The sequence below is a fragment of the Hesperophylax consimilis genome, chromosome 29, assembly GCF_061612785.1.
Source record: "Hesperophylax consimilis isolate HC1 chromosome 29, BYU_Hcon_1.0, whole genome shotgun sequence".
NCBI lineage: Eukaryota > Metazoa > Arthropoda > Insecta > Trichoptera > Limnephilidae > Hesperophylax > Hesperophylax consimilis.
The window spans coordinates 13,044,643-13,064,831 of NC_142864.1; the positions used below are offsets into that span (position 1 = coordinate 13,044,643).

At 35.2% G+C, this 20,189-nt stretch overlaps 1 protein-coding gene across 1 annotated transcript in view; it reads left to right on the top strand.

The window, feature by feature from the left end:
- Positions 1-20,189, top strand: part of LOC149409891 (zinc finger protein rotund-like) — a 504,757-nt gene that overhangs the window by 121,120 nt on the left and 363,448 nt on the right. Inside the window, exons 3-4 of the mRNA XM_089649178.1 lie at positions 7,109-7,271; positions 8,270-8,415. Coding sequence (XP_089505304.1) covers positions 7,109-7,271; positions 8,270-8,415 — 309 coding nt within the window. The remainder of the gene's footprint in view (positions 1-7,108; positions 7,272-8,269; positions 8,416-20,189) is intronic.

Here is a 20,189-nt window from a genome sequence, read left to right on the forward strand (position 1 = left end):
CCCCTGACTTATAAAGCGGGATATAAATCACAAGAGATAGTAAAAAAATTCCATCCCTTGATATTTGGCCATAAATCATGAAGTCTTGACCACGTTCCTTGGAGGTTTTTTACATCCCCACCCCATTTTATTGAAGGGTAGTTGTATTAGACGTTAGTAAAGATGAAATATGTTCTGTTCACTGAGAAGAACTCATTTTCAAAAATCATGTCTCATATCGAAACTCGTGTTATGTGACGTGCATTCAATTATTACGAGTTTTCTTTGTAATTTTTCAGTAATCTAGTTAGTTATGCTATGGAGCTAAAAATCTGTTTCTGTAAAGCAGTACATGCTGTGGGATGACGCGTCTGGCGTCATGAAATTTGTAAAGCTTTTTAGAAACAGATAATCAGCTTCATTGTGGAACCTAGACATCATATCCATTTTTGCTACATGTTTTCCATTGTTCGATTGTGTATAATATTAGAAGAAACCGGGCAGTAACGTGTACATCAAAAAAAAATTAATAAGCAGGTATGTTTTCGAGTTCAAACAGAGTTTATCTCTTCAAATTCTTATCTTAAACGAATGAAAATATGTAATGAATTTAGTTTTAACTAATGAATGCATTTAGTAAAATACGAATGTATTCTCACGATGTTGGAACACGTGTTAAATTATAATATTTCGTCATTATATATTATCAAGGCAATTGCAGGCGCATGAACATTTGTTAAGATATATTAGAAATTTACTGAAAAGTTTAACAAGTAACAATTTTCAATTCATCAATTTCTACGCCTGCTAAGGCAAAATCGACCGTAGGTCAGTCCAAAACGCCGGGCCGCGCACCGAATATTTTTGAACACGTCTTCTTCACTTACATCGTTAAGATTCTCACTTTAATTTTGGAGGATTAGCTAGAGCTAATTCAACTGTAGGTTCTTCCAATACCCCGGGTCGTGCGTCGCATATTGCTGTGCGCGCCTTCGACACTTACGTCGTTAATATTCCGACTTTATTTTAGGGTATTATGCCGTCTTAAACAAGGTGTAATATGCACTTTTTATTAAACTTATTGGCGTGAAGCAAACTGCGTATAAATTGTCCAAACAATAAATTCAACTGCCTGTTAATATAAAATAAAGCACGAACCTTATGCTTCCCCTCATTCGTGTTTTTTTTTCTATCCATTCTTCTACCACTTATCACCCCATGACCATCCCCTTTCTGTTCTTCCTCGTAATATATCATATTATTATATTTTGACCGAAGAGTGGCTTCTATCAAAAATCTCGCAAGACATGTGCGTATTGCAAAACCATTTTTTCTTCACCGCCCTTATGTTATGAATCTTGCAATGTACATTTTGACAAGGGACGTTTCATAAAGTAAAACTGCAAATAATAAACATGTTTTTCAGTTATCGTAGATAATTTTAGGGTTATTATTCCGTGTTGTGCTTGCTCTTTCTTTATCCAACGTTTCGGAAAGCCTTACACTGTCCATTATCACGTTTTTCGATAATCGAGATTAATTTAAGACGTGGACGCCCGAGAAAGACATGACACGATCAAGTGAATAAAATACTTGAGTCGGGCCATGTCAAGAGTCAGAATAACAGAAGAGTTATTTAGACGATGTATGAATGTGAATTAGACAAGGAGTCTGTGCCAAGATAATGTTTTCGTAGTTCATTTTTTACTTGTCTGTCCCAAATTTCAAAGTCAACCAAATATTTTCACGTCCACCATTTTTACATGAATATCGCACAAGAGTCCCAACTGCTCCCGACCGACTGGAGCCAGTGAGAACGTGACATCTCCTATTGGGGTATGTTGTGATGCTGAATGTAGTGGGGAGGGAAAGGAGATGGGAAAGATGAAAATGAGGGAGTACCTGGGTATTCAGATCTGGTCACTAAACATGACTAAAGCCATTTCAAGCAACGTTTCAATTCTGAATAGTGATCTTACACCAGGGCGATACTGAGAGTATCTTCTACTCCGGTACGTATCGCAAGAATACTATATATTATTTTAAATAAATAAATCGTGGAATACACAAATTCATCGAAAAAAATTTACTTGCGCATGCCGGGATTTGAACCCGCGACCTTAGGATTGCTAGTCGAGAACTTTACCTCTTCACCACGGAGGCAGTCGAGTGAACCTTCATATATTAATTCTCAAAAAAATTAGACAAGACAATAAATTATTTGTAAAGTAGTATTTTTTAAATAAAATGAAGAATTAATTCAGAAATTTATCTAAAATTACGTTATCTCTTTGCTTGATGAGTTGACAAAATTTAATATGTTGATTGTTGAACACCACTATCGTATAAGTATAAGACAAGCTAATAATACAAGTTATTCGACTAAATCAAATCATATTAATGTGTATCCGAAAGTTTCATAAGGCAAAAAATACAAAAATTGGCTCTTTACAAAAAAACCTTTCTCTACCCTTAAAACAAATTAAATCTTCACAAATACTCATACAGCTTTTACGCCTGCCCAAAATATACAAAACTTGTATGAAGTTTCTCGTAAAATCTGGGTGCAAGTGTTACCATGTAATAAATAATATATTTCGGACCTTTTTACCCTTAGCACGTTTCTCGTTTTACGTGTCCGAAGGGTCAATTCTAATATTAATATCGTGGGGTGAGTTCTGTTGCACCCCAGTGTTTTTTTTCGTATATTGTACTGTTTTTATGTGTGTTTTAATATTTAATATGAATTGTTTTCCGAGGATAAGGGATAAATCAAATATTTTGAAAAATTTATGGCAAATGTTTTTGTAATGCAACTTTTCTTTTCGACTGACGTAAAATAAAAAATAAATAAACTTTTCCTGATAACTAACTAACCATCACGCCGTTTCACCGCAAGGGTAGGCAGAGAGGACCGCCAAACAACTCGGTCTTGGAACACACTCCTTGCCTCTCTCACATTCACACATCGTCTCATACATACCCTTCTGTTATTCTGCTTATTAATAATAATAATAACGGTAGCTGACATGACATTTCTCCATAAAATAATACACAACGAAATAGACTGCTCAGAACTTCTATCCCAAATAAATTTTAACACCCCATCTAAAAGAACTCGACACACTAACCTTTTTTACACAACTAGTAATAATACAAACGCTGCAGCCAATTCCCCTATTTCTCGCATCCTTCAAACATTCAACTCAATTCAAACAAGCACAAATACCGATATATTTTTTGATTCTCTCCCTCTATTTAAGAAAAACTTTTTTAGCACACTGAATTCGCCCACATAACACATACAACCACACACAGACACACCCTCACACCCTCACACACACACACACACACATGCACACGTACACACACACAAACACTCACACACACCTCTCTCCTTCCCCAGCACACTAATTTAACTTAACTTAAAAATGTAACTTAACCGTAAAATGTACAATATACCTCATATGCATATATGTCAACGACATGTCATTGGTACCAATTATTGTACTAACTTTTATAATTTTGTAACTATTGTCATCTATGTAATTATGTACTGTTTGTTTCTGCAATAAACAAAAATAAAATAAAATAATAAACTGTTTACTCCGGTATATGGGGAGGTTAGTGCAGTCCCACACATTCCATATAGAGATACAAAAAATATATAATCAAAAACAAAAAGATAGAACAGAAAAAAAACAGAATAAATTGAAAATAAAATAAAATGATAAAATTAATAGAATAATAGAAAGTTGAAGCCTTTAGGGAGCCGTGACTATATTAGGCGCTAGTATTTTTCTCCAGTGTGCGTCAATGCTGGAGGATGGAGTGAGGCGGGCTTCCATAGTGAGGATATTTGCAGAGCTTCTTATCCTTTCCCTCATTCCTGCCACCCTGGATCTAATAAGGGCTGCATATCCGGGAACTCGCCCCTCCGTGAACATACGGGAAGCGCTGCAGTATCTGGGGAGACAAAACATTGTGCGGAAGGCGTTGTTGTATTGACATGGCCCGACTAATTATTTATTTTATTTATTAATTAACGCCCTCTTTCGGGGTTTTTACATAATAATATTAAGAAATATACATTATTTATTGTACATAACTGAATTGCTTCATTAACATCGTTTTATATTTGTTTAAAGATAAATTGAAGATGTCTACTGACTTGGTAAAAATGTTTCCTTCTATTAGTATTCAGGGCAAAGAGGAATACATATGGTAGTTAGTCCCAGAAGTTCTGCACTAAAATAAATCCTGACTTATAGTATTACGTTGTGGAATCCGAAAGCTTATCAACTCTAGCAATACCGGACAACTAAATCATTTAGAATTTTATGTAGAAATACCAAGTCAGTGAAACTTCTTTTGTCTGACAATTTGAGCATATTCATATAATTTAACAGAGAGTATTATCTAGTTCACTTGATCGTGCTATGTCTTCCTTGGGCGTCAGCGACTTCTTCCTCGTTCATTAGCTTTACATGACCAAACCATGTAAGCCCCTTTCTTAATCTCACACATTACAATTACACCAGCGTCGCCTTATTTGCTAATCTCTACACTTCTCATAATGCATGGTTTTATCAAACATACGCCTCAGGGATGTTTTTCTACTTCCATCCTTCCTTTGCCAGTTCCAGTGGGTACCAGAACTCCACTGTGGACTATCTGACAATATTTGGAAAACTTCTGAAACCGTAATTGTGTAGTTATGGAGGACTTAGCTAGCATAGGAATTCAACCCGACGCATTTGTCAACTCAGCCACTAATCGGTTTTTATGTATTATCTAATCATTTTAATTGTTAATATGAGGATATTCTACGTCCCGTAAGCTGTCCAGAGGCCATTGTGTTATCTAATCTTTTGGTTTTTTATAATTTGTTTTATCTTAGTACTCATAATGTCTCTATTGAAGTTCACCGTGTTTGGTTGGTACTTATAGTGTCTAAGTGAAGTAGGTATTAATCGCGTTTTGATAGCGTAACGTAGGGAGTTATTACTTTAAGGCGATGCACTATGTCGTGTAATATTTAAAATTGAGCCGCTATCAATAACAACCATTACGTAAATGGCGATAAGGTTTAAATTCCCGCTTAACACCATCCGCCTGTTTTGATTTATGCAAGAAAAAAACATGGCCAAAAATTGCCTTTTATTTTATTTTGTGTATTTTCAGGCATAAATATTTAATTTTTTTCCGATCACTTTATAAATAACTTAATTTTCCACAATATACAATAAAATCATAACCGAAAATGGGTTCGTTAGTAGGAGATTATAAAAATACTTATCTAAAAAATACTCGATTATTTCAAAGGCCAAGACGTATTCTACTCGCAGTATTTAATTAAAGCATCTTAAACATTTGTAGGCGACCAAATTTTCAAACCAAAACACATGATTTTGCATTACTGCGTATGGTATTGCCTTAAGGCTAGATTTTTTATGTCAATCGGAAAGTACTTAAAAATGTACGCTCAATTTTTACAAAATTAGTAAAATTAGAATTTGCGCCTAAAGTTCTTTAGAAAATGTCTAGACAGGTGGTGGAAATTAGCGAAGCCAAATCAACTAAAATGGGGCCACTCCCAAATATCAATTTATTTCAGAAAATAGATTCCCGTAAATGTAATAACATATTATACTACTACTACATATTCATTAATACCTGCATAATAACCTGCAGAGGGTGACATCTTTATAATATAGGTATTGTTATGAAAATATTTAGAAACATAACAATTATAATTAGGTACCAATTATTATTTTGATTTTTGTCTATGGTTATTTTGACAGCCATAAATCGGCGCAAAATAACGGGAAAAGGTTATTCTTGCAAGGTTCCACACTTTCCAACGGAGCCCAGTTGGGCGAGGACTCAGTTGAAACGTCAAGTGCCAAGTTTATATGGAGCAATTTAAAAAACCGTTCGGAGCAAGTACGCGACGAATCTTAAAAGTAAAATCAGGCATCCGATCCTGAGATACGCGGAGTAATGGTTAAATGTAAAAAAAACCCGCGCCGAAATACGCGCAATGTCGGTCGACAATTTTAAAACCTGCGTGAATTAAACGAGTGCCAAAGTGCACCGGGCCGTGTGTTCCGTTTGGGATGTAATCCACGTTTAAAGAGACAATCCTCTCTCGCTTCGTACATGCAAACCTTGAGTACGCTGAGGAATACTAGATCGTTCGGATGAGTATTGTATTTGGGTGCGTGAACGCCGCCTACCGCCATTCACACGCGCGCCTTGAAAGGATCCGCAATAATCGGGTGGATGGACACCGGAGAGTTGTTTCCTGGCTGGAGACTGGACGAGAGGCGGAGCTGGTGGGCCGGTCGCCCGCGCCGAAGCAGACGTACCCCTGGGAGGAAGGCATCTCCACTCATCCGCGTTTAGATAGTTTAGATAGATAGTCTTTTAAAATCCCTTGCTTAATGTTTACCCTGTTATCATGAAATAGAGTTCAACTTATATGTACAGAAACTTGTCTTTTACTCTGATTTACTTGTGAATAAGCCCCATATGCCCACCACCCTGAGAAGGGTTCTTATGTCTCACCGCAGAGCTCGGCATATCTTGGCCCCGGCAAGATTTGGCGTCCAAAGGTTCCGGATCGGAACCAAAGCCGACCACTGTGATAATGAACAATCCTTATATGCACCCATTTAACAAGAGGTGTTGACCGGCTACTACCCCTAGCCTCACAAAGTAGGTACAACCCCACACACCAGCGTATCAGTATTTAAAAACACACGCGTCTTCGGATGCAAGTTGTGTCAAAATTTCAAAGCAATCGCTGAAGAACTTTCGGAGATTTTAAACAAGCTAAGATTTTTATTTATATAGATAGATTATTATTCTATTACTGTTCATTACTAAGACCGTAAGACCGTGTAATGTCAGCAATTTTCTGATATTATATTTGATAGTCTTTAATCACTTGAATTGGCATACCGCTGGTAGATCCATTGAATTCTCTCCCTTTTATCTTTTAACCGACGCCTGTAATACAAAGGAGCTCTAAGTAGCAAGACTATACCATTCTTTCAGAGTGTCTCAACTTCAAGCGCAAATTTTCAATTAATTGCTAACCCATCTTTGTTTCGCATTATTACAGGCCAAAATGAATACGGCAGATCCGCTAGGAGCCATGTCCCACCAAAAAGGGGCAGGAGGTGAGGCAGACAGACTATCCCTCGGAGGACACCACCACCATCATCATCACCACCACCAGGCAGCCGTCAGCCAGATGCTTTACGGGGCAGCAGGACTATCCGCTGGTAGATCAGGTATTATTAGATCTCTAGTCAGGCACCTCAAGGAGACTGGATAATGTAGATCTATCGGACGCTGTGAAGAATAGAAGGTAACAGTAGGATACGGTAGAATGGACACATTATCAGGCACTGCATTGGGACTCGAAATGGCAGATCTACCAGATGCTAGAAGATGATAGAAGATAACAGTCGGATACAGCAGAATGGGCCGTCGACTCACTGTCAGGCACATCAAGGAGGCTGGAGAAGTAAGATTAACAGGAATAACGACGGTCAACTTAAGGCTATATGCGAAAGAAGGTAACAGTTCGACATGTTAAGATGGACAGACGCGCAAAGAAGTACGAGCATCAGGCAGTAGATCAGGTTTGATTAGACGTCTAGTCATTCACTGCAAGGTTGGTACAGGACAAGGATATATACAGTGCAATAGATAACAAACAAATATAGTAGCATGGAGAAACACTGTCGAGTATTTGTAGGCCTTTATTTGTAGGATTCAATTAAGCCAAGAGGAGGAATTTCAACTGAAAACTAAACATAAGCAACTCAGCCTATTACTACTGTAATTCATTTAGCAAGTGATATCAGCTCCTCTCCAATACGTATATAATCATTTTATTAATGCCATTTTCTCGATTCTTGTTACAGAATGACTATTCATTACAAAACAATAAATTTTGCAGGGGGCAATATCTCTTAAATTAAATTCTTAGGCACGTTAACTTACTTGCTCAAGGTAACTCCTTCCTGTTCAGTACATTCTTTTCTCCATGCACCTCAAATCGGACGCTCTCTGTCTTACAACTCATTTTCATCCATCTGTTTTTACCATATTACCATACATCATCATTTTACGAAATTGTAATCCAGGATCAACATTGATTTCATCTATGATATTGTTACAAGTTGACTCCCATAATCTATGACATTTTGAAGTCATTCGATGATTTATGAAAGTAATCTAGAACGTTAGCTGACTTCTGCTATGGGTTTTTCAGGGTCTTCAAGCTCTTCCCCCGGCGGCGGGGGCCCGGGCTCCTTGCTCGTGGTGCCCCAGCCCAAGCAGGCCGGCAGCCCCAGACTGGGGGGCTCCCAGCAGCACGGAGGCGCGCCCAGGAAGTACCACTGCAAGATGTGTCCTCAGGTTAGTAAAACAATTTCATTATTTAACTGATTAACTATGGATTTCTCGTGTTTTCATGCAGGTGTCAAATTGAAATTTCTTTGCGAAGCGTAACTGATTTCATGGAATCATTATTTTTCTTGATAAGCCATGTTAACCTACAATAAATTATCACTTTGATGAAACAGTTTATAATGTCGTTTGTAAATTACTTTGGTTTGTAGTCTTGATTTTTGTCCGAGGTTGGATAGGTATCACAGGCGTCAGGTGGTAATATTATCCATGTTCTACCGGTATTTCAGTGGAAGATGCTCCGAGGATCTAACGTCGTGAAATGCGATTTGTACATGGTTGACATTTGTAAAATAACAACAGGTCGTTTTCACGACTCTTTTTGAGTTCAACAGCTCAGCTCAGGAACGATTTGGGGGCCTCTATGTTCCCTCCCTCCTACAATACGGGTCTCTTCAAGACCTGTGCCCACTCCTTCTTCTCCTCAAAAAATAGCTTCCACACAACATCTTCAAAGATGAAATAGGCCATGAGGAAATTTATTTTCCCTTGGGCTTTCTGTGTAGAATTAATGTTTAAAAAAAAGCGTTTTTTATTTTAATATTTTTCTCTCGGGGTCAAAAAGTAGCAGCTTTTCAAATATTGTCAGGTTATTCATAACACGAGTTTTTTTTTATGAATAACCTGAAAATATTTGAAAATTGTCAGGTTATTCATAACTCGGGTTTTTTTTTTCGAAAAACACTTGTTAATTTTGTTACCATCAATAAGTTTGTACCGTAAATTGGTGTGATTTTGATCAATTTTCAACTTTGTACCTAAATACTTTTTATAAAATCAACTGTGTCGTAAAATTGGGTGTTATATTTATTCCACATGTTTAAACTATCGAAACATATGTAAAAAAAAAACATGGACATAAAAGTCAATTTTAGGAGTAAGGCAACTACACCGATCTAAAAAAAAATGCATCATCGAATATTAAAGTAGTTTGGTACATATATTATTATAATGTTACACAGATATACCTACTTAACAATATAAATTACGCAAAAAATTATAATCTTTGATGAATTTACAAAATTTATTTACATTTTTCTCTGTCAGCAAATATCAACAAAAAAACAGCTTCACAATTCAACCATCAAATTTGTATATAACTAAAAATAATTTGACACCATCATACATCTGAATTTTAATATGGAGACATATAAACTGATATCAGTGCTATACAGCCAATGAATTCACCTATATTTTACCGTTTATTTTATATTTGTAGGATTTATAAAAAAAATATCAAAAAATCGTAAATGCAGAAATTCTGTGACTCAAAAATGGCATTTTATGGGGTGCGATCACTCAAGACATTTTGCAAACCCGGCATAATATGTCGAAAATCACTCGAGTGGTAATTTTCGAAGATTGGATACAAATCCACGTTGCCTGAAAAAAATCATTTCAGAGCTAGAATTATGCACACTATGATCAGCACGCATGATCAATGTCACCCTATATTACCAGACTGTAGATGTACCTGGAAAAAATACATTATTTTCTAAATGAAAACTTTTTCAAAATGATGACTGAATCACCCAAAAATTAATAAAGTAGTTACCCTGTTAAAAACTTTAACTCCAAAAATAATATGAACGTTTCCCCGCCTACTCGATTATTAAAGCATTTAACTTTTTTGCTGTGGCGGTCAGTCCGAAACCAAATAAGAATTACAAAACAAAACATTCGTTTTTTGAAGGACAAAATTTTCTAGTAGTGCGTTGAGCCCCTTTTTCTCCTTTTGCACTAGCTTCTGACGAAAGCCGCGACAGATCATTATGCCTATTGCCCTTCTTTGAGTTTTTGACGAATCGCTGATTCTGTGGAATGTAAAACTTTAAGGTATGTCCTACTGTTCTATGGAGGTGAAATCCTTTGAAAATTTAAGGTTTTTTGTTCATTGTTTATTTATGAATTCTAAACTTCATAGGTCAGTTTTATAGGCAGGTATAAGTCGGGAACTTTATTTGTCACCTTTCCACTTGCAGTATCATTTTGAACATTTTCGGGTCTAGACCAAAACAATTATGTTCTCAAATATTCCCGCTTCACATTTAAGTTCAAACAGATTCAATAATTTTGAAGGTATCTCAAATTTAAATACTGCTTTTAAAAGCAGATTAAATATACCTTCAGATTTCAGAACTTCTGTGAACGAGTGCTCCACTCCTGTCCGTCGAGTTTCGGGTACGTGCACTGGTGCATATGGGATTAATGCTTCTAGCACAAGTGATTCGCTTGGTGTTTTAGCCGGTAAGTGCCTGAGTTGATCGGGCGAGGTGTGTTTAGGATGCTCCTGCCCACTAGCTAAGCGGCGTACCAGATCGGGAGAAGCTGGTTTGTGGAGACTCTTTAACCTCTCAAGCTGGTCTCTTTTGACCAATCGCCTTACGCCAAATAGATACTGCGGGATATATTCATATGTCTGTCACTCCTGGAAATACTGATCCCTAGATTCCTTCCCAACCCTCATACCTTTTACCTTCCCAGAAGTTCTTCTCCTTCATTTCCTTAACAGAGACCCTCCACATGGCATCCCGAAAGATGACATAAGCCCTGAGGGAAATTATTTTCATTAGCACCTCCTGTGTGGTGTTAATATAAATAATATACAGGGTTTTCGAATAAGAGGTGTTATTTTGATATTCAATCGTAAGAGATCATTGGTTTCGTTGCCTCTGTGCACGTAGTGCCGTCTTGTTGAAAGTAAACGTTATTCAAATCAATACTATCTAATTTCGGCCATAAAAAATCATTAATCATATCTCGATAGCGCAATCCATTCACCGTAACTGTTGCTCCAGCCTCATTTTTGAAAAAGTAAGGTACAATGACTCCGCCGGACCATAAACTGCACCAAACAGTTACACGTTGAAGATTGAGAGGCTTTTCAACAATAACTCTTGGGTTTCCTGAGCCCCAGATGCGACAATTTTCTTGTTGACGAAGCCACCGAGGTGGAAATGGGCCTCATCACTCAAGATGATTTGCATTTGATTCACTCAAGTGAATTTTAATAATTTCAATGCGTTGTTGAAGCGTGTATTGTTCCATTTTTATTAATGGCGTAGTTTCTACTTGTCAAATGTCAAATAATGACAGCTTCAAAAGTAACATCTACCGAAATAGCTGGCTATTCAAAATAACACCTCTTATTGGAAAATCCTGTATATGTAAATATATAATATATTATTTTCCGATAATCTCCTAATACCTACCCTTTGAAAGTAAACAACTATAACTGTAACAACTATATATTTCAATATTCAACTTAGCTATACTTCATCCAGTAAAAAAACTGTAACTCTGTAATACGTTAGCCACATTATCAATTCATCCCGTTTTTATAAAATTGTGTTGATTTTGGAGTTTGTCCTCCGCCGATAGAATAATAGCCCTGACCCAAAGAGGCCGCGGCGCGCGGTTAATCGGGAATGCGAAGCGCGGACAATCGATCCCAATAATCTGGTCATTGCTTCCATATATTTCGGCTGTTCGATAATGATTGATAGGTGACCATACGTTGAAAAGGAAAAATGGAACTAATAATAATAAATTTTACATCTTTTTTGTTTTAATACAGTATCTGCTACATTTAGATAATTTAATTGATTTTAATAAATGTGGAAAAAATATTCATTTATTTTTTTATGATTATCAAGTTTCATTTTAGGTTTTCATTTTAAAAATTAACAGTTTGATAATGCCTTCAGAGCACAAGCACAGAACTTTGACAGATTAGCTGTTACGCGTAGTAATAATTACACAGCAAAAATTGTGTAGTAATGAACTGTTTTTTGTAAATTTAATTATAATAATACCATTGAAAATATAAAAGAAATACAAAAAATGCTTGTTTAAAAATTAGTCTGAAATTAAAGCTATTTTTTTTACTTTATCAATTTCGCTATCCTATCTGTGGCTGATGTTAGTAAGTCAACAATAGTCCCATCTACTCGAAGCCAGTAGAATTATTCCCAAAATTCTCAATTTAGGGAATTGATTTTGTGTCTGCATGTCGTTGAAATCTCTTTTCCCCTTTATTAATTTGCCTAAAATTCTATAAATATTATACGTATTTTACGATTTACTGTATTTTTGAGTGAATCCCTTTACAACAAAGGCGAGTAGTAGCTGATTTAACATTAATGCAAAGAATTTCAAACAATAACATTGACTGTACCGAACGTCTGTCCCTGTTTAATTTTAAAATACTTTTGCACGAAATACAGCGCTTTATTACGAAACAAATAAAGTATGTAATTTTCCATTCAAACGTGCTCTTCAAACTATTTGTCTAACATCGATATGTTTTTGGATTTACTGCCTATATTTAAAAGGAGCATTTTGTCAATGATACAAACTATTTAATGCGCACGCATTTTCACACATACTAAGAAAATATATCATAGGTACCGACAAAGCGCCTTTGAGGTGATTTTTCACGAAAGCGGAACTAAATAAATTAATCAAATATAATAACAATTATTAAAGAAATATTTAATATTTGTAAATTGTTTCATCACTCTATCCAATGTACTGTTTTTTTCTATAATATTTATTTATTTATTTATTTCACGCCTATTAAGGCTTTTACATACATATATATAAAAAATATTTACGAAATTATACATGAAAATAGTGCAGGAAACGACTATTAAAACAATTGCAGAAAAATAAATATATAGTCAAAATATCACTCAACTTGATTTGATCTACACAGAATGCAGGCACAACATATAAAAAATCCAAAATATTTTTTTCTATTTCAGTTGACAATTTTATTATATGTTAGTCAAATCAAATTAAATACCTTTATTCAAATATTCCACTACTCGATGAAAAAAAAAACTACAATAGGGTATGCTTATATATTGAAATTGATGTACTAAATATATCAACAACATCTGAGTATTTGTTTCCTAGCTGTTGAATCCGTCGCATAGGAGTATGATATTGGGACGTTGACATAGAATTGCTACAATAATATGGTAGGTACTGTCTTGAAACCGACCTGCTTGGAGTATGAAAAGAGATTACATATAATAAATCAGGGGTATCAAACATTGAATTAATGATTTTATACAAACAGGTTAAATCGGAAATAATTCTGCGATCAGATAATTTTATTAAATTTAATGAACAAAGTAAGTTATCGTAATTTAGGTTTTCTCTAGGAATGCCCATTTTGAAATTTACATATCTTAAAAATTTATTTTGGATTCTTTCAATCGCATGTGAATGAACCTCATAATTTGGGGACCAAACCGTGGAATTGTATTCTACATGACTCCTTACTAGTGACATATATAATGTTTTTACAGTATTTACATTATTGAAATCACTAGATACCCTTAAAATAAATCCCAACATTTTCAAAGCTTTATTGGTTATTATTTCAATATGCTTGATAAAGTTAAGTTTCGTTTATTAAAAAAATAAGCTGTAAGACCCTTTACTGCATAAGGAACATCAAACTCAAAAGATCCTAGCATGGCAAATATGATCGAAACCCTAATATAATGATGATCTATAAAAGATTCTGGCATAGCCAATATGATCTAAACCCTAATGTAATGATCATCTATAAAAAGATCCTAGCATAGCCAATATGATCGTAATGATGATCTATAAAAGATCCCAGCATAGCCAATACGATCGAAACCCTAATGTAATGATGATCTATAAAAGATCCTAGCATAGCAAATCTGCACAAACGTAATCCTTTTTTCCATTCTTTAAGAAAGGTAGGTAAACTAAAGGAGTTTGCCACAATATTTATACCGTAAATAAGTAGAGAAATAAGAAATACGGAAGTCAATAAAAAAATTACAAAATTCATGTCATAATTATTTTGGGTTGTTGCAGTTAAATATAAATTGCAACAACGCAAAATAACAGATTTAAGGCGATGTCATACGTAGTAATGCAAAATCATGTGTTTTTGGTTTGAAAATTTGGTCACCTAGATATGTTTCAGATGCTGTAATTAAATACTGCGAGTAGAATACATCTTGGCCTTTAAAATAATCGAGTATTTTTTAGATAAGTCTTTTTATAAGCCCAGAATAAAATAATGTATAAGGCCTATGAAAACTGCTTTAAACTTCAAAATCTCCTACTTACGAACCCATTTTCAGTTATAATTTTATTGTATAGTGTGGCAAATTAAGTTAAATGATAAAAATAAAATGATCGAAAAAAAAATTAATATTTATGCCTGAACATCCACAAAATAAAATAAAAGGCATCTTTTGGCCATGTTTTTTTCTTGCATAAATCAAAACAGGCGGATGGTGTTAATCGGGAATTTAAACCTTATCGCCATCTACGTAAGGGTTGTTATTGATAGCAGCTAAATTTGAAATATTACACGACGTAGTGCATCGCCTTAATGTTAAATGCTTATTGCTAAGGATGCGAAGACGATTTAAAGATGCGTTTTAAAACTTTATTCAACACCCTCAAATTCTCATTCAAAATGCGTAAGATTAATGTGTAGGAAATACGTGCTAAGGCTGAAGCCACTCTAAAATGAATCAAGATGGTTTCCAACCGCGCTGGCTGGTTTGGGTAACGTAGTCATACGCGCATGCGTCCCAATGTGGCGATTAAATAAACATTGCCTGTGCCTAAAATCCTATAACGAATAGATCCTACATCTTCGTAGGTAGACATATTTTTTAAGATCGCTTCACAAAAACCTAAAAATCGCTTCACAATTCACAAGTAGATAATATCTTGGACATTATTTATGTGCATTGTACCGCAGAAATTGTAAACAGCTTATCCGTAGACAAGACGTATGATCGGCATCAAAAGAAAAACTTTTGTCACAAATTTAAATGAGAACTGTCGACTTCTGGGACCCAGAATGCTCAAGGACATCGTTTATCCGATAAAGAACGAATTTGGATACTTGCAATTATTTGCTTTACTTATTGAAACCGGTCATTACTTTGGATTTGTCCTGGGAAGACCCAAAACGTATCGAGCATGTTTTATTTATGGAGGCCCAATACGCCATGATCGTGTTTATTACTACGGGCTGTTAATCTGAGTAAGTAATATTATGGTACCTACCTACCTGAATATAGTTTTAAAACTGCCATTGTGATGGTGACATATCTTTTGACATTTCATTGAGCAATTCCTTACCTTTGTGATTTTTTTTAACTATTCGAAATTTGTAATTAAGTAGGAAGGTATTTATGTACCTACTTACAAACATTATGATTTAAAGTTAAATTTTGGTTTTTGATTTATTAAAAAAGAGAAAATTAGAATCATCTTTTGGACGCAATGACTACTTTTCACAGAACAAATATTATATATATGGGAAGATGTAAAACGATAGGTACCTATATAAAGCGTAAAACCTTTGACTAAATTTTGAGTTACGATCGTGTAGACGCTGGTGCGCCCTATTAATGATGATGATGATTTTTTCCAATTTATTATTACTGCTGTTAATAACGATGACTTGTTTGTCGTCTTTTCTTAAACGCGCCAATTGCGATCTCATCATTAATTTGACTCTCCATAAACTGCGCCGAACTGCACCATCTGTTTTAAAATTCTTCCCTCAAAATAATAGTGGCCCATCGGCCGAGCCTTGCAATTATTTCAATTTCGCCTCATCTCACCTGACAATAATCCACACTGGTAGTAAATCTGCCTTTTGGTCTTTCCAAAAATGTAGTCACCCTTTTCGGGCGGCTTTTGGGTCCCAACAAAGGGCCGCATTCCGGAGTCAGACGGATCAAAACCGGCGACACCGCTCCGGGAGGGTTACGTCACAACCAGTCACAATACAAAGATGCCATATTCTGCCAATTACTTGAACTATAATCATTGTTTTTTTTAAATTTTGGTGATTTAGAGAAGGGTCGTTTTGATTACCTTTTTGGGGCTCTGGCGTTATGAAATATGGCTTAGTTAGTACAGTGAAATATGCGAGAAGGTGTCATGAAACTTTCAAAGCTCTGCCACAATGCAAAAAAGCATTTGATGAAACGAGTTTTTTTTTTTCATCTACGATATTAACTTTTTTGAACAAACATTCAATTTTACCCTATAAAAATGTCTCAGAACAAGATCTTTAGATGTTTTTCTCAGAAGGAGTTCTGGCCTCATGAAATATGCATAATTAAACATCACATATCTAAACGAAATTCAAATAATACAAAATAAAGTTATAAAAAAACTTTTTAACTATAGACCAGATACCCCCACCAAAAGAGTATACCAAGAAACTAACTTACTTAAAATTAGAAAACTGTACGAATACAACATATGCCTATTAATTGTCAAAATCCAAAATGGCCTCATACACACAAATACTTCATTTATGAAAACATCACAAGTACGTGACCACCACACAAGACAACATAATAAATTATACACAAATTCAGCAAAGACAGAGTGTGGTAAAAGAAACATAGGCCATGAGGGTGTACACATATATAATCTCCTTCCTGTTAGCCTGACAACCGTAAATAGAATAAATATATTTAAGAAAAAAATGTTTGCCCTCAAGATCAATGAGCAAAACCAAAATGCTCTTTCTTAATAAAAATATGTTACTTAGGTAGTAAACCATAATTATTAATATATATATTATTTTTGTTTTAATCAATTTACACTTAAGTTAACAAAACGAAATATGTATTTCTTTTAACTTAATAAATAACAAAAAAATATTATTATTTACCAACTAGTCACAATATGAAGACGCCATATTGTGCAAATTGTTGACACATTTTTTTATGCAGTCGTTTGCATTATCTCTTGAGCTCTGACGTTATGAAAACAAGTTAAATTTTTACAAGCTGTCGCAGAAGCTACTAATATGTACGTTTTCTATACTCTTGTTCAATGAATACAGTTTGATTAAGTACTAAAAAATTTAAATCTGGCATTTTCAACAATCGACCATTTGAAAAACGGCTGTTTTCATTTTTTTTTTTCGAATACCGCACAAGAGTCCCAACTACCCGAAGTCAGTTAGTAGCCTATGGCATCTCCAGTTTTAGGTATGTTGTAAGGATAAAGGAAGTGGCGGGGGAAAGCAAATAGGAAGTACCTGAATATTCAGATCAGGTAACTCACTAAACAAATCTAATGCTATTTTCAGTAATAACCATGACTTTACCTTTCTCTTCAACCACTATTTGTTCATTATACCACGAGGCAGAACAAAGGTTCTAGAACAGCATAGAATGCCAAAGGAACTGGTGCTATTGAATAAAATTGCTAAAGCAAATGATATTGTTTTAGCAATCTTAAAACAAATAAATCTTCCAAATATTTTAAAACACAAATTGCAAAAAAGATAAATTAGCGCCATCTATAGAAGAGCAGATAAAAAATTCTTTTAAGTGTACTCTTAAATAATATAATAACGTTTCTTGTCATTATAATGATTCTTTAATGAACCTATCTACAATATAAGTAGCGTACAATATACGCTCTACCACAGTAGGCTTCTACATGATACCTACATAACATCTCATGTATTCTTCATCCCCACCCCAAGCCGCAGAGCGATCTTCATTATTGTATTATTATATTATTATTCAGGCATGGGGGTTCCTATTCAAAACTTTACGCTAAGGGATTCCCCTTGGTAAGGGATGAAAGATGAACATCAACAAATTTAAATAAAAAATTAAATATTTACAAATTGGTTCGTTCCTACTGTATATAACCTTACACATATAAATATTATTTTCCTACTGTATGTAACCTTACACCTATAAATATCATATTCCTACTCTATGCGTCAATGATCCCTTCGGCGCCGGTGCGTAGTCGGGATACACGCCAAACGGGCGCCCAACATTTGTACACGGTTGACATTTGTCACATGAGAACGGGTCGCTTCTACGACTCGTTCTTAAGTTCAACAGCTCGGCTGTGGAACGAACTGCCGGCCTCTGTGTTTCCTCCCTCCTACAACATGGGACTCTTCAAGACCCATGTTCACTACTTCCTCTCCACAAAAGGACCCTCCACACAGCATCCCCAAAGATGACATAGGCCCTGAGGGAAATTATTTTCTTCAGGGCCTCCTGTGTGGAGTTAATATTTTAAAAAAAATGTAACCTTACGCATATAAAGATTATATTTTTACTGTATGTAACCTTACACCTTTAAAGATAATATTCCTACTGTATGTAACCTTACACATGTAAAGATTATATTTAGTGGATATTTCTGCAGTTAAAAGATTTTTTTGAAGAGACCTCAAGGGCGATGCATATAAATTAGTATATGATTTTTTAAGCTCTGTCTAATTATGTATAAACGAATACAGAAAACATACTTACCTGATGAAAGTAGACTGAACGCTGTAGAAATGAGATCCCTGAGGCGCATGTGTTCTAAAACCATGTATGATCGTGCGAGAAATGTGGAGATCCGCAAAGCGTAATGAGTACGATTAAGAAAGGGACGCTTAGACTGTTTAGGTATGTAGAGCGAATGAGCAAAGAAAGGAGAGTAGGGAGAATACATGACGCGAGTGCAAATGCTAGAAGAAGTTGTGGACACCCGAGAAAGACATGCCACGATTAAGTGAATCAAATAATTGAGACGGGCTGTGTAAAGAGTCATGTAAGAGACGATGTATGAATGTGAATGAGGCAAAGAGTGTGTGCCAAGACCCAGTTGTTTGGCGGTCCGTCCTCTCAGCCTACCCCTGCGGAGAAACGGTGTGCTGGTTAGTTTGCTAGACCATCGATATGAAATATTTGTGTAATTTCTTGCTCTCTTTTCTTAGGCACTGGTTTTGTTTTTAATCGTTCTTTATAAAACAGACATATATGGAATGAGCTATCTGTATTCGTCTTAGCCATAGGGGTTTCTAATATCTATGGTATTCATCTATTCTATTCTCCATGATTCAATTATTATTCTTCAACCTCAATATTCATAATAATTAAAATAATATAACTTTTGTTTGAATAACACTTTATCATATATATTTCTAACCAACCGGTTTCACTTTAACCCGAACTTTCATCAGGGTTTATAAAAACCATCTCACAGCCTCTTCCATAACCCGCCTTATATCTTCGCCCAACCGAGTTGAGATATACCTAGTTTCTTTTTGTTTTTTTATCAATTAAATATTTCATCGGGCTACACGGAGAAAACATACTGATAATGAATAATGTTAATTTATTAAAATCTGGTCAAACTATTCGTTATTCTGTTAAATACGGGACTGCAGGCCATTAACGAATGATTTGAGAGAGTTCCAACAAAGTATCAGTTAAAAGGGAATGTTTGATAATGGCGGCGGAACACGTGTTCATACAAATATTTATATACTGATATTGTCGCATTTCGTCACGATATTTATTAGCAAAAAAAACTTATTCTCGATATATTCTGAATGACTAATATTTTACCAGGAAATTGGCAGGCTATCACTGTTTTAACAAGTTATAACATTGTTGATTCTGTTATAGTCTCGTTTTACCCAAGTTATTTAGATTTTTGGTAACATAACGTTTAAGTTGTTTTCAATCAAATCATAATATCTTCCGGTCCACCTCACTTAACACTCCCACCGAACATTATTATTGTTACAAGGGTGGTGAAGGCTGCAAGGAGGTAGGGTGGGGTACATTTGATACAGTGGCTGGTTGCAAAGTTTGCCACAGCTCGCAGAAGTGTATATGACAGTTATTAATAGCGTACGCATTCTTAGTGAATAAAGT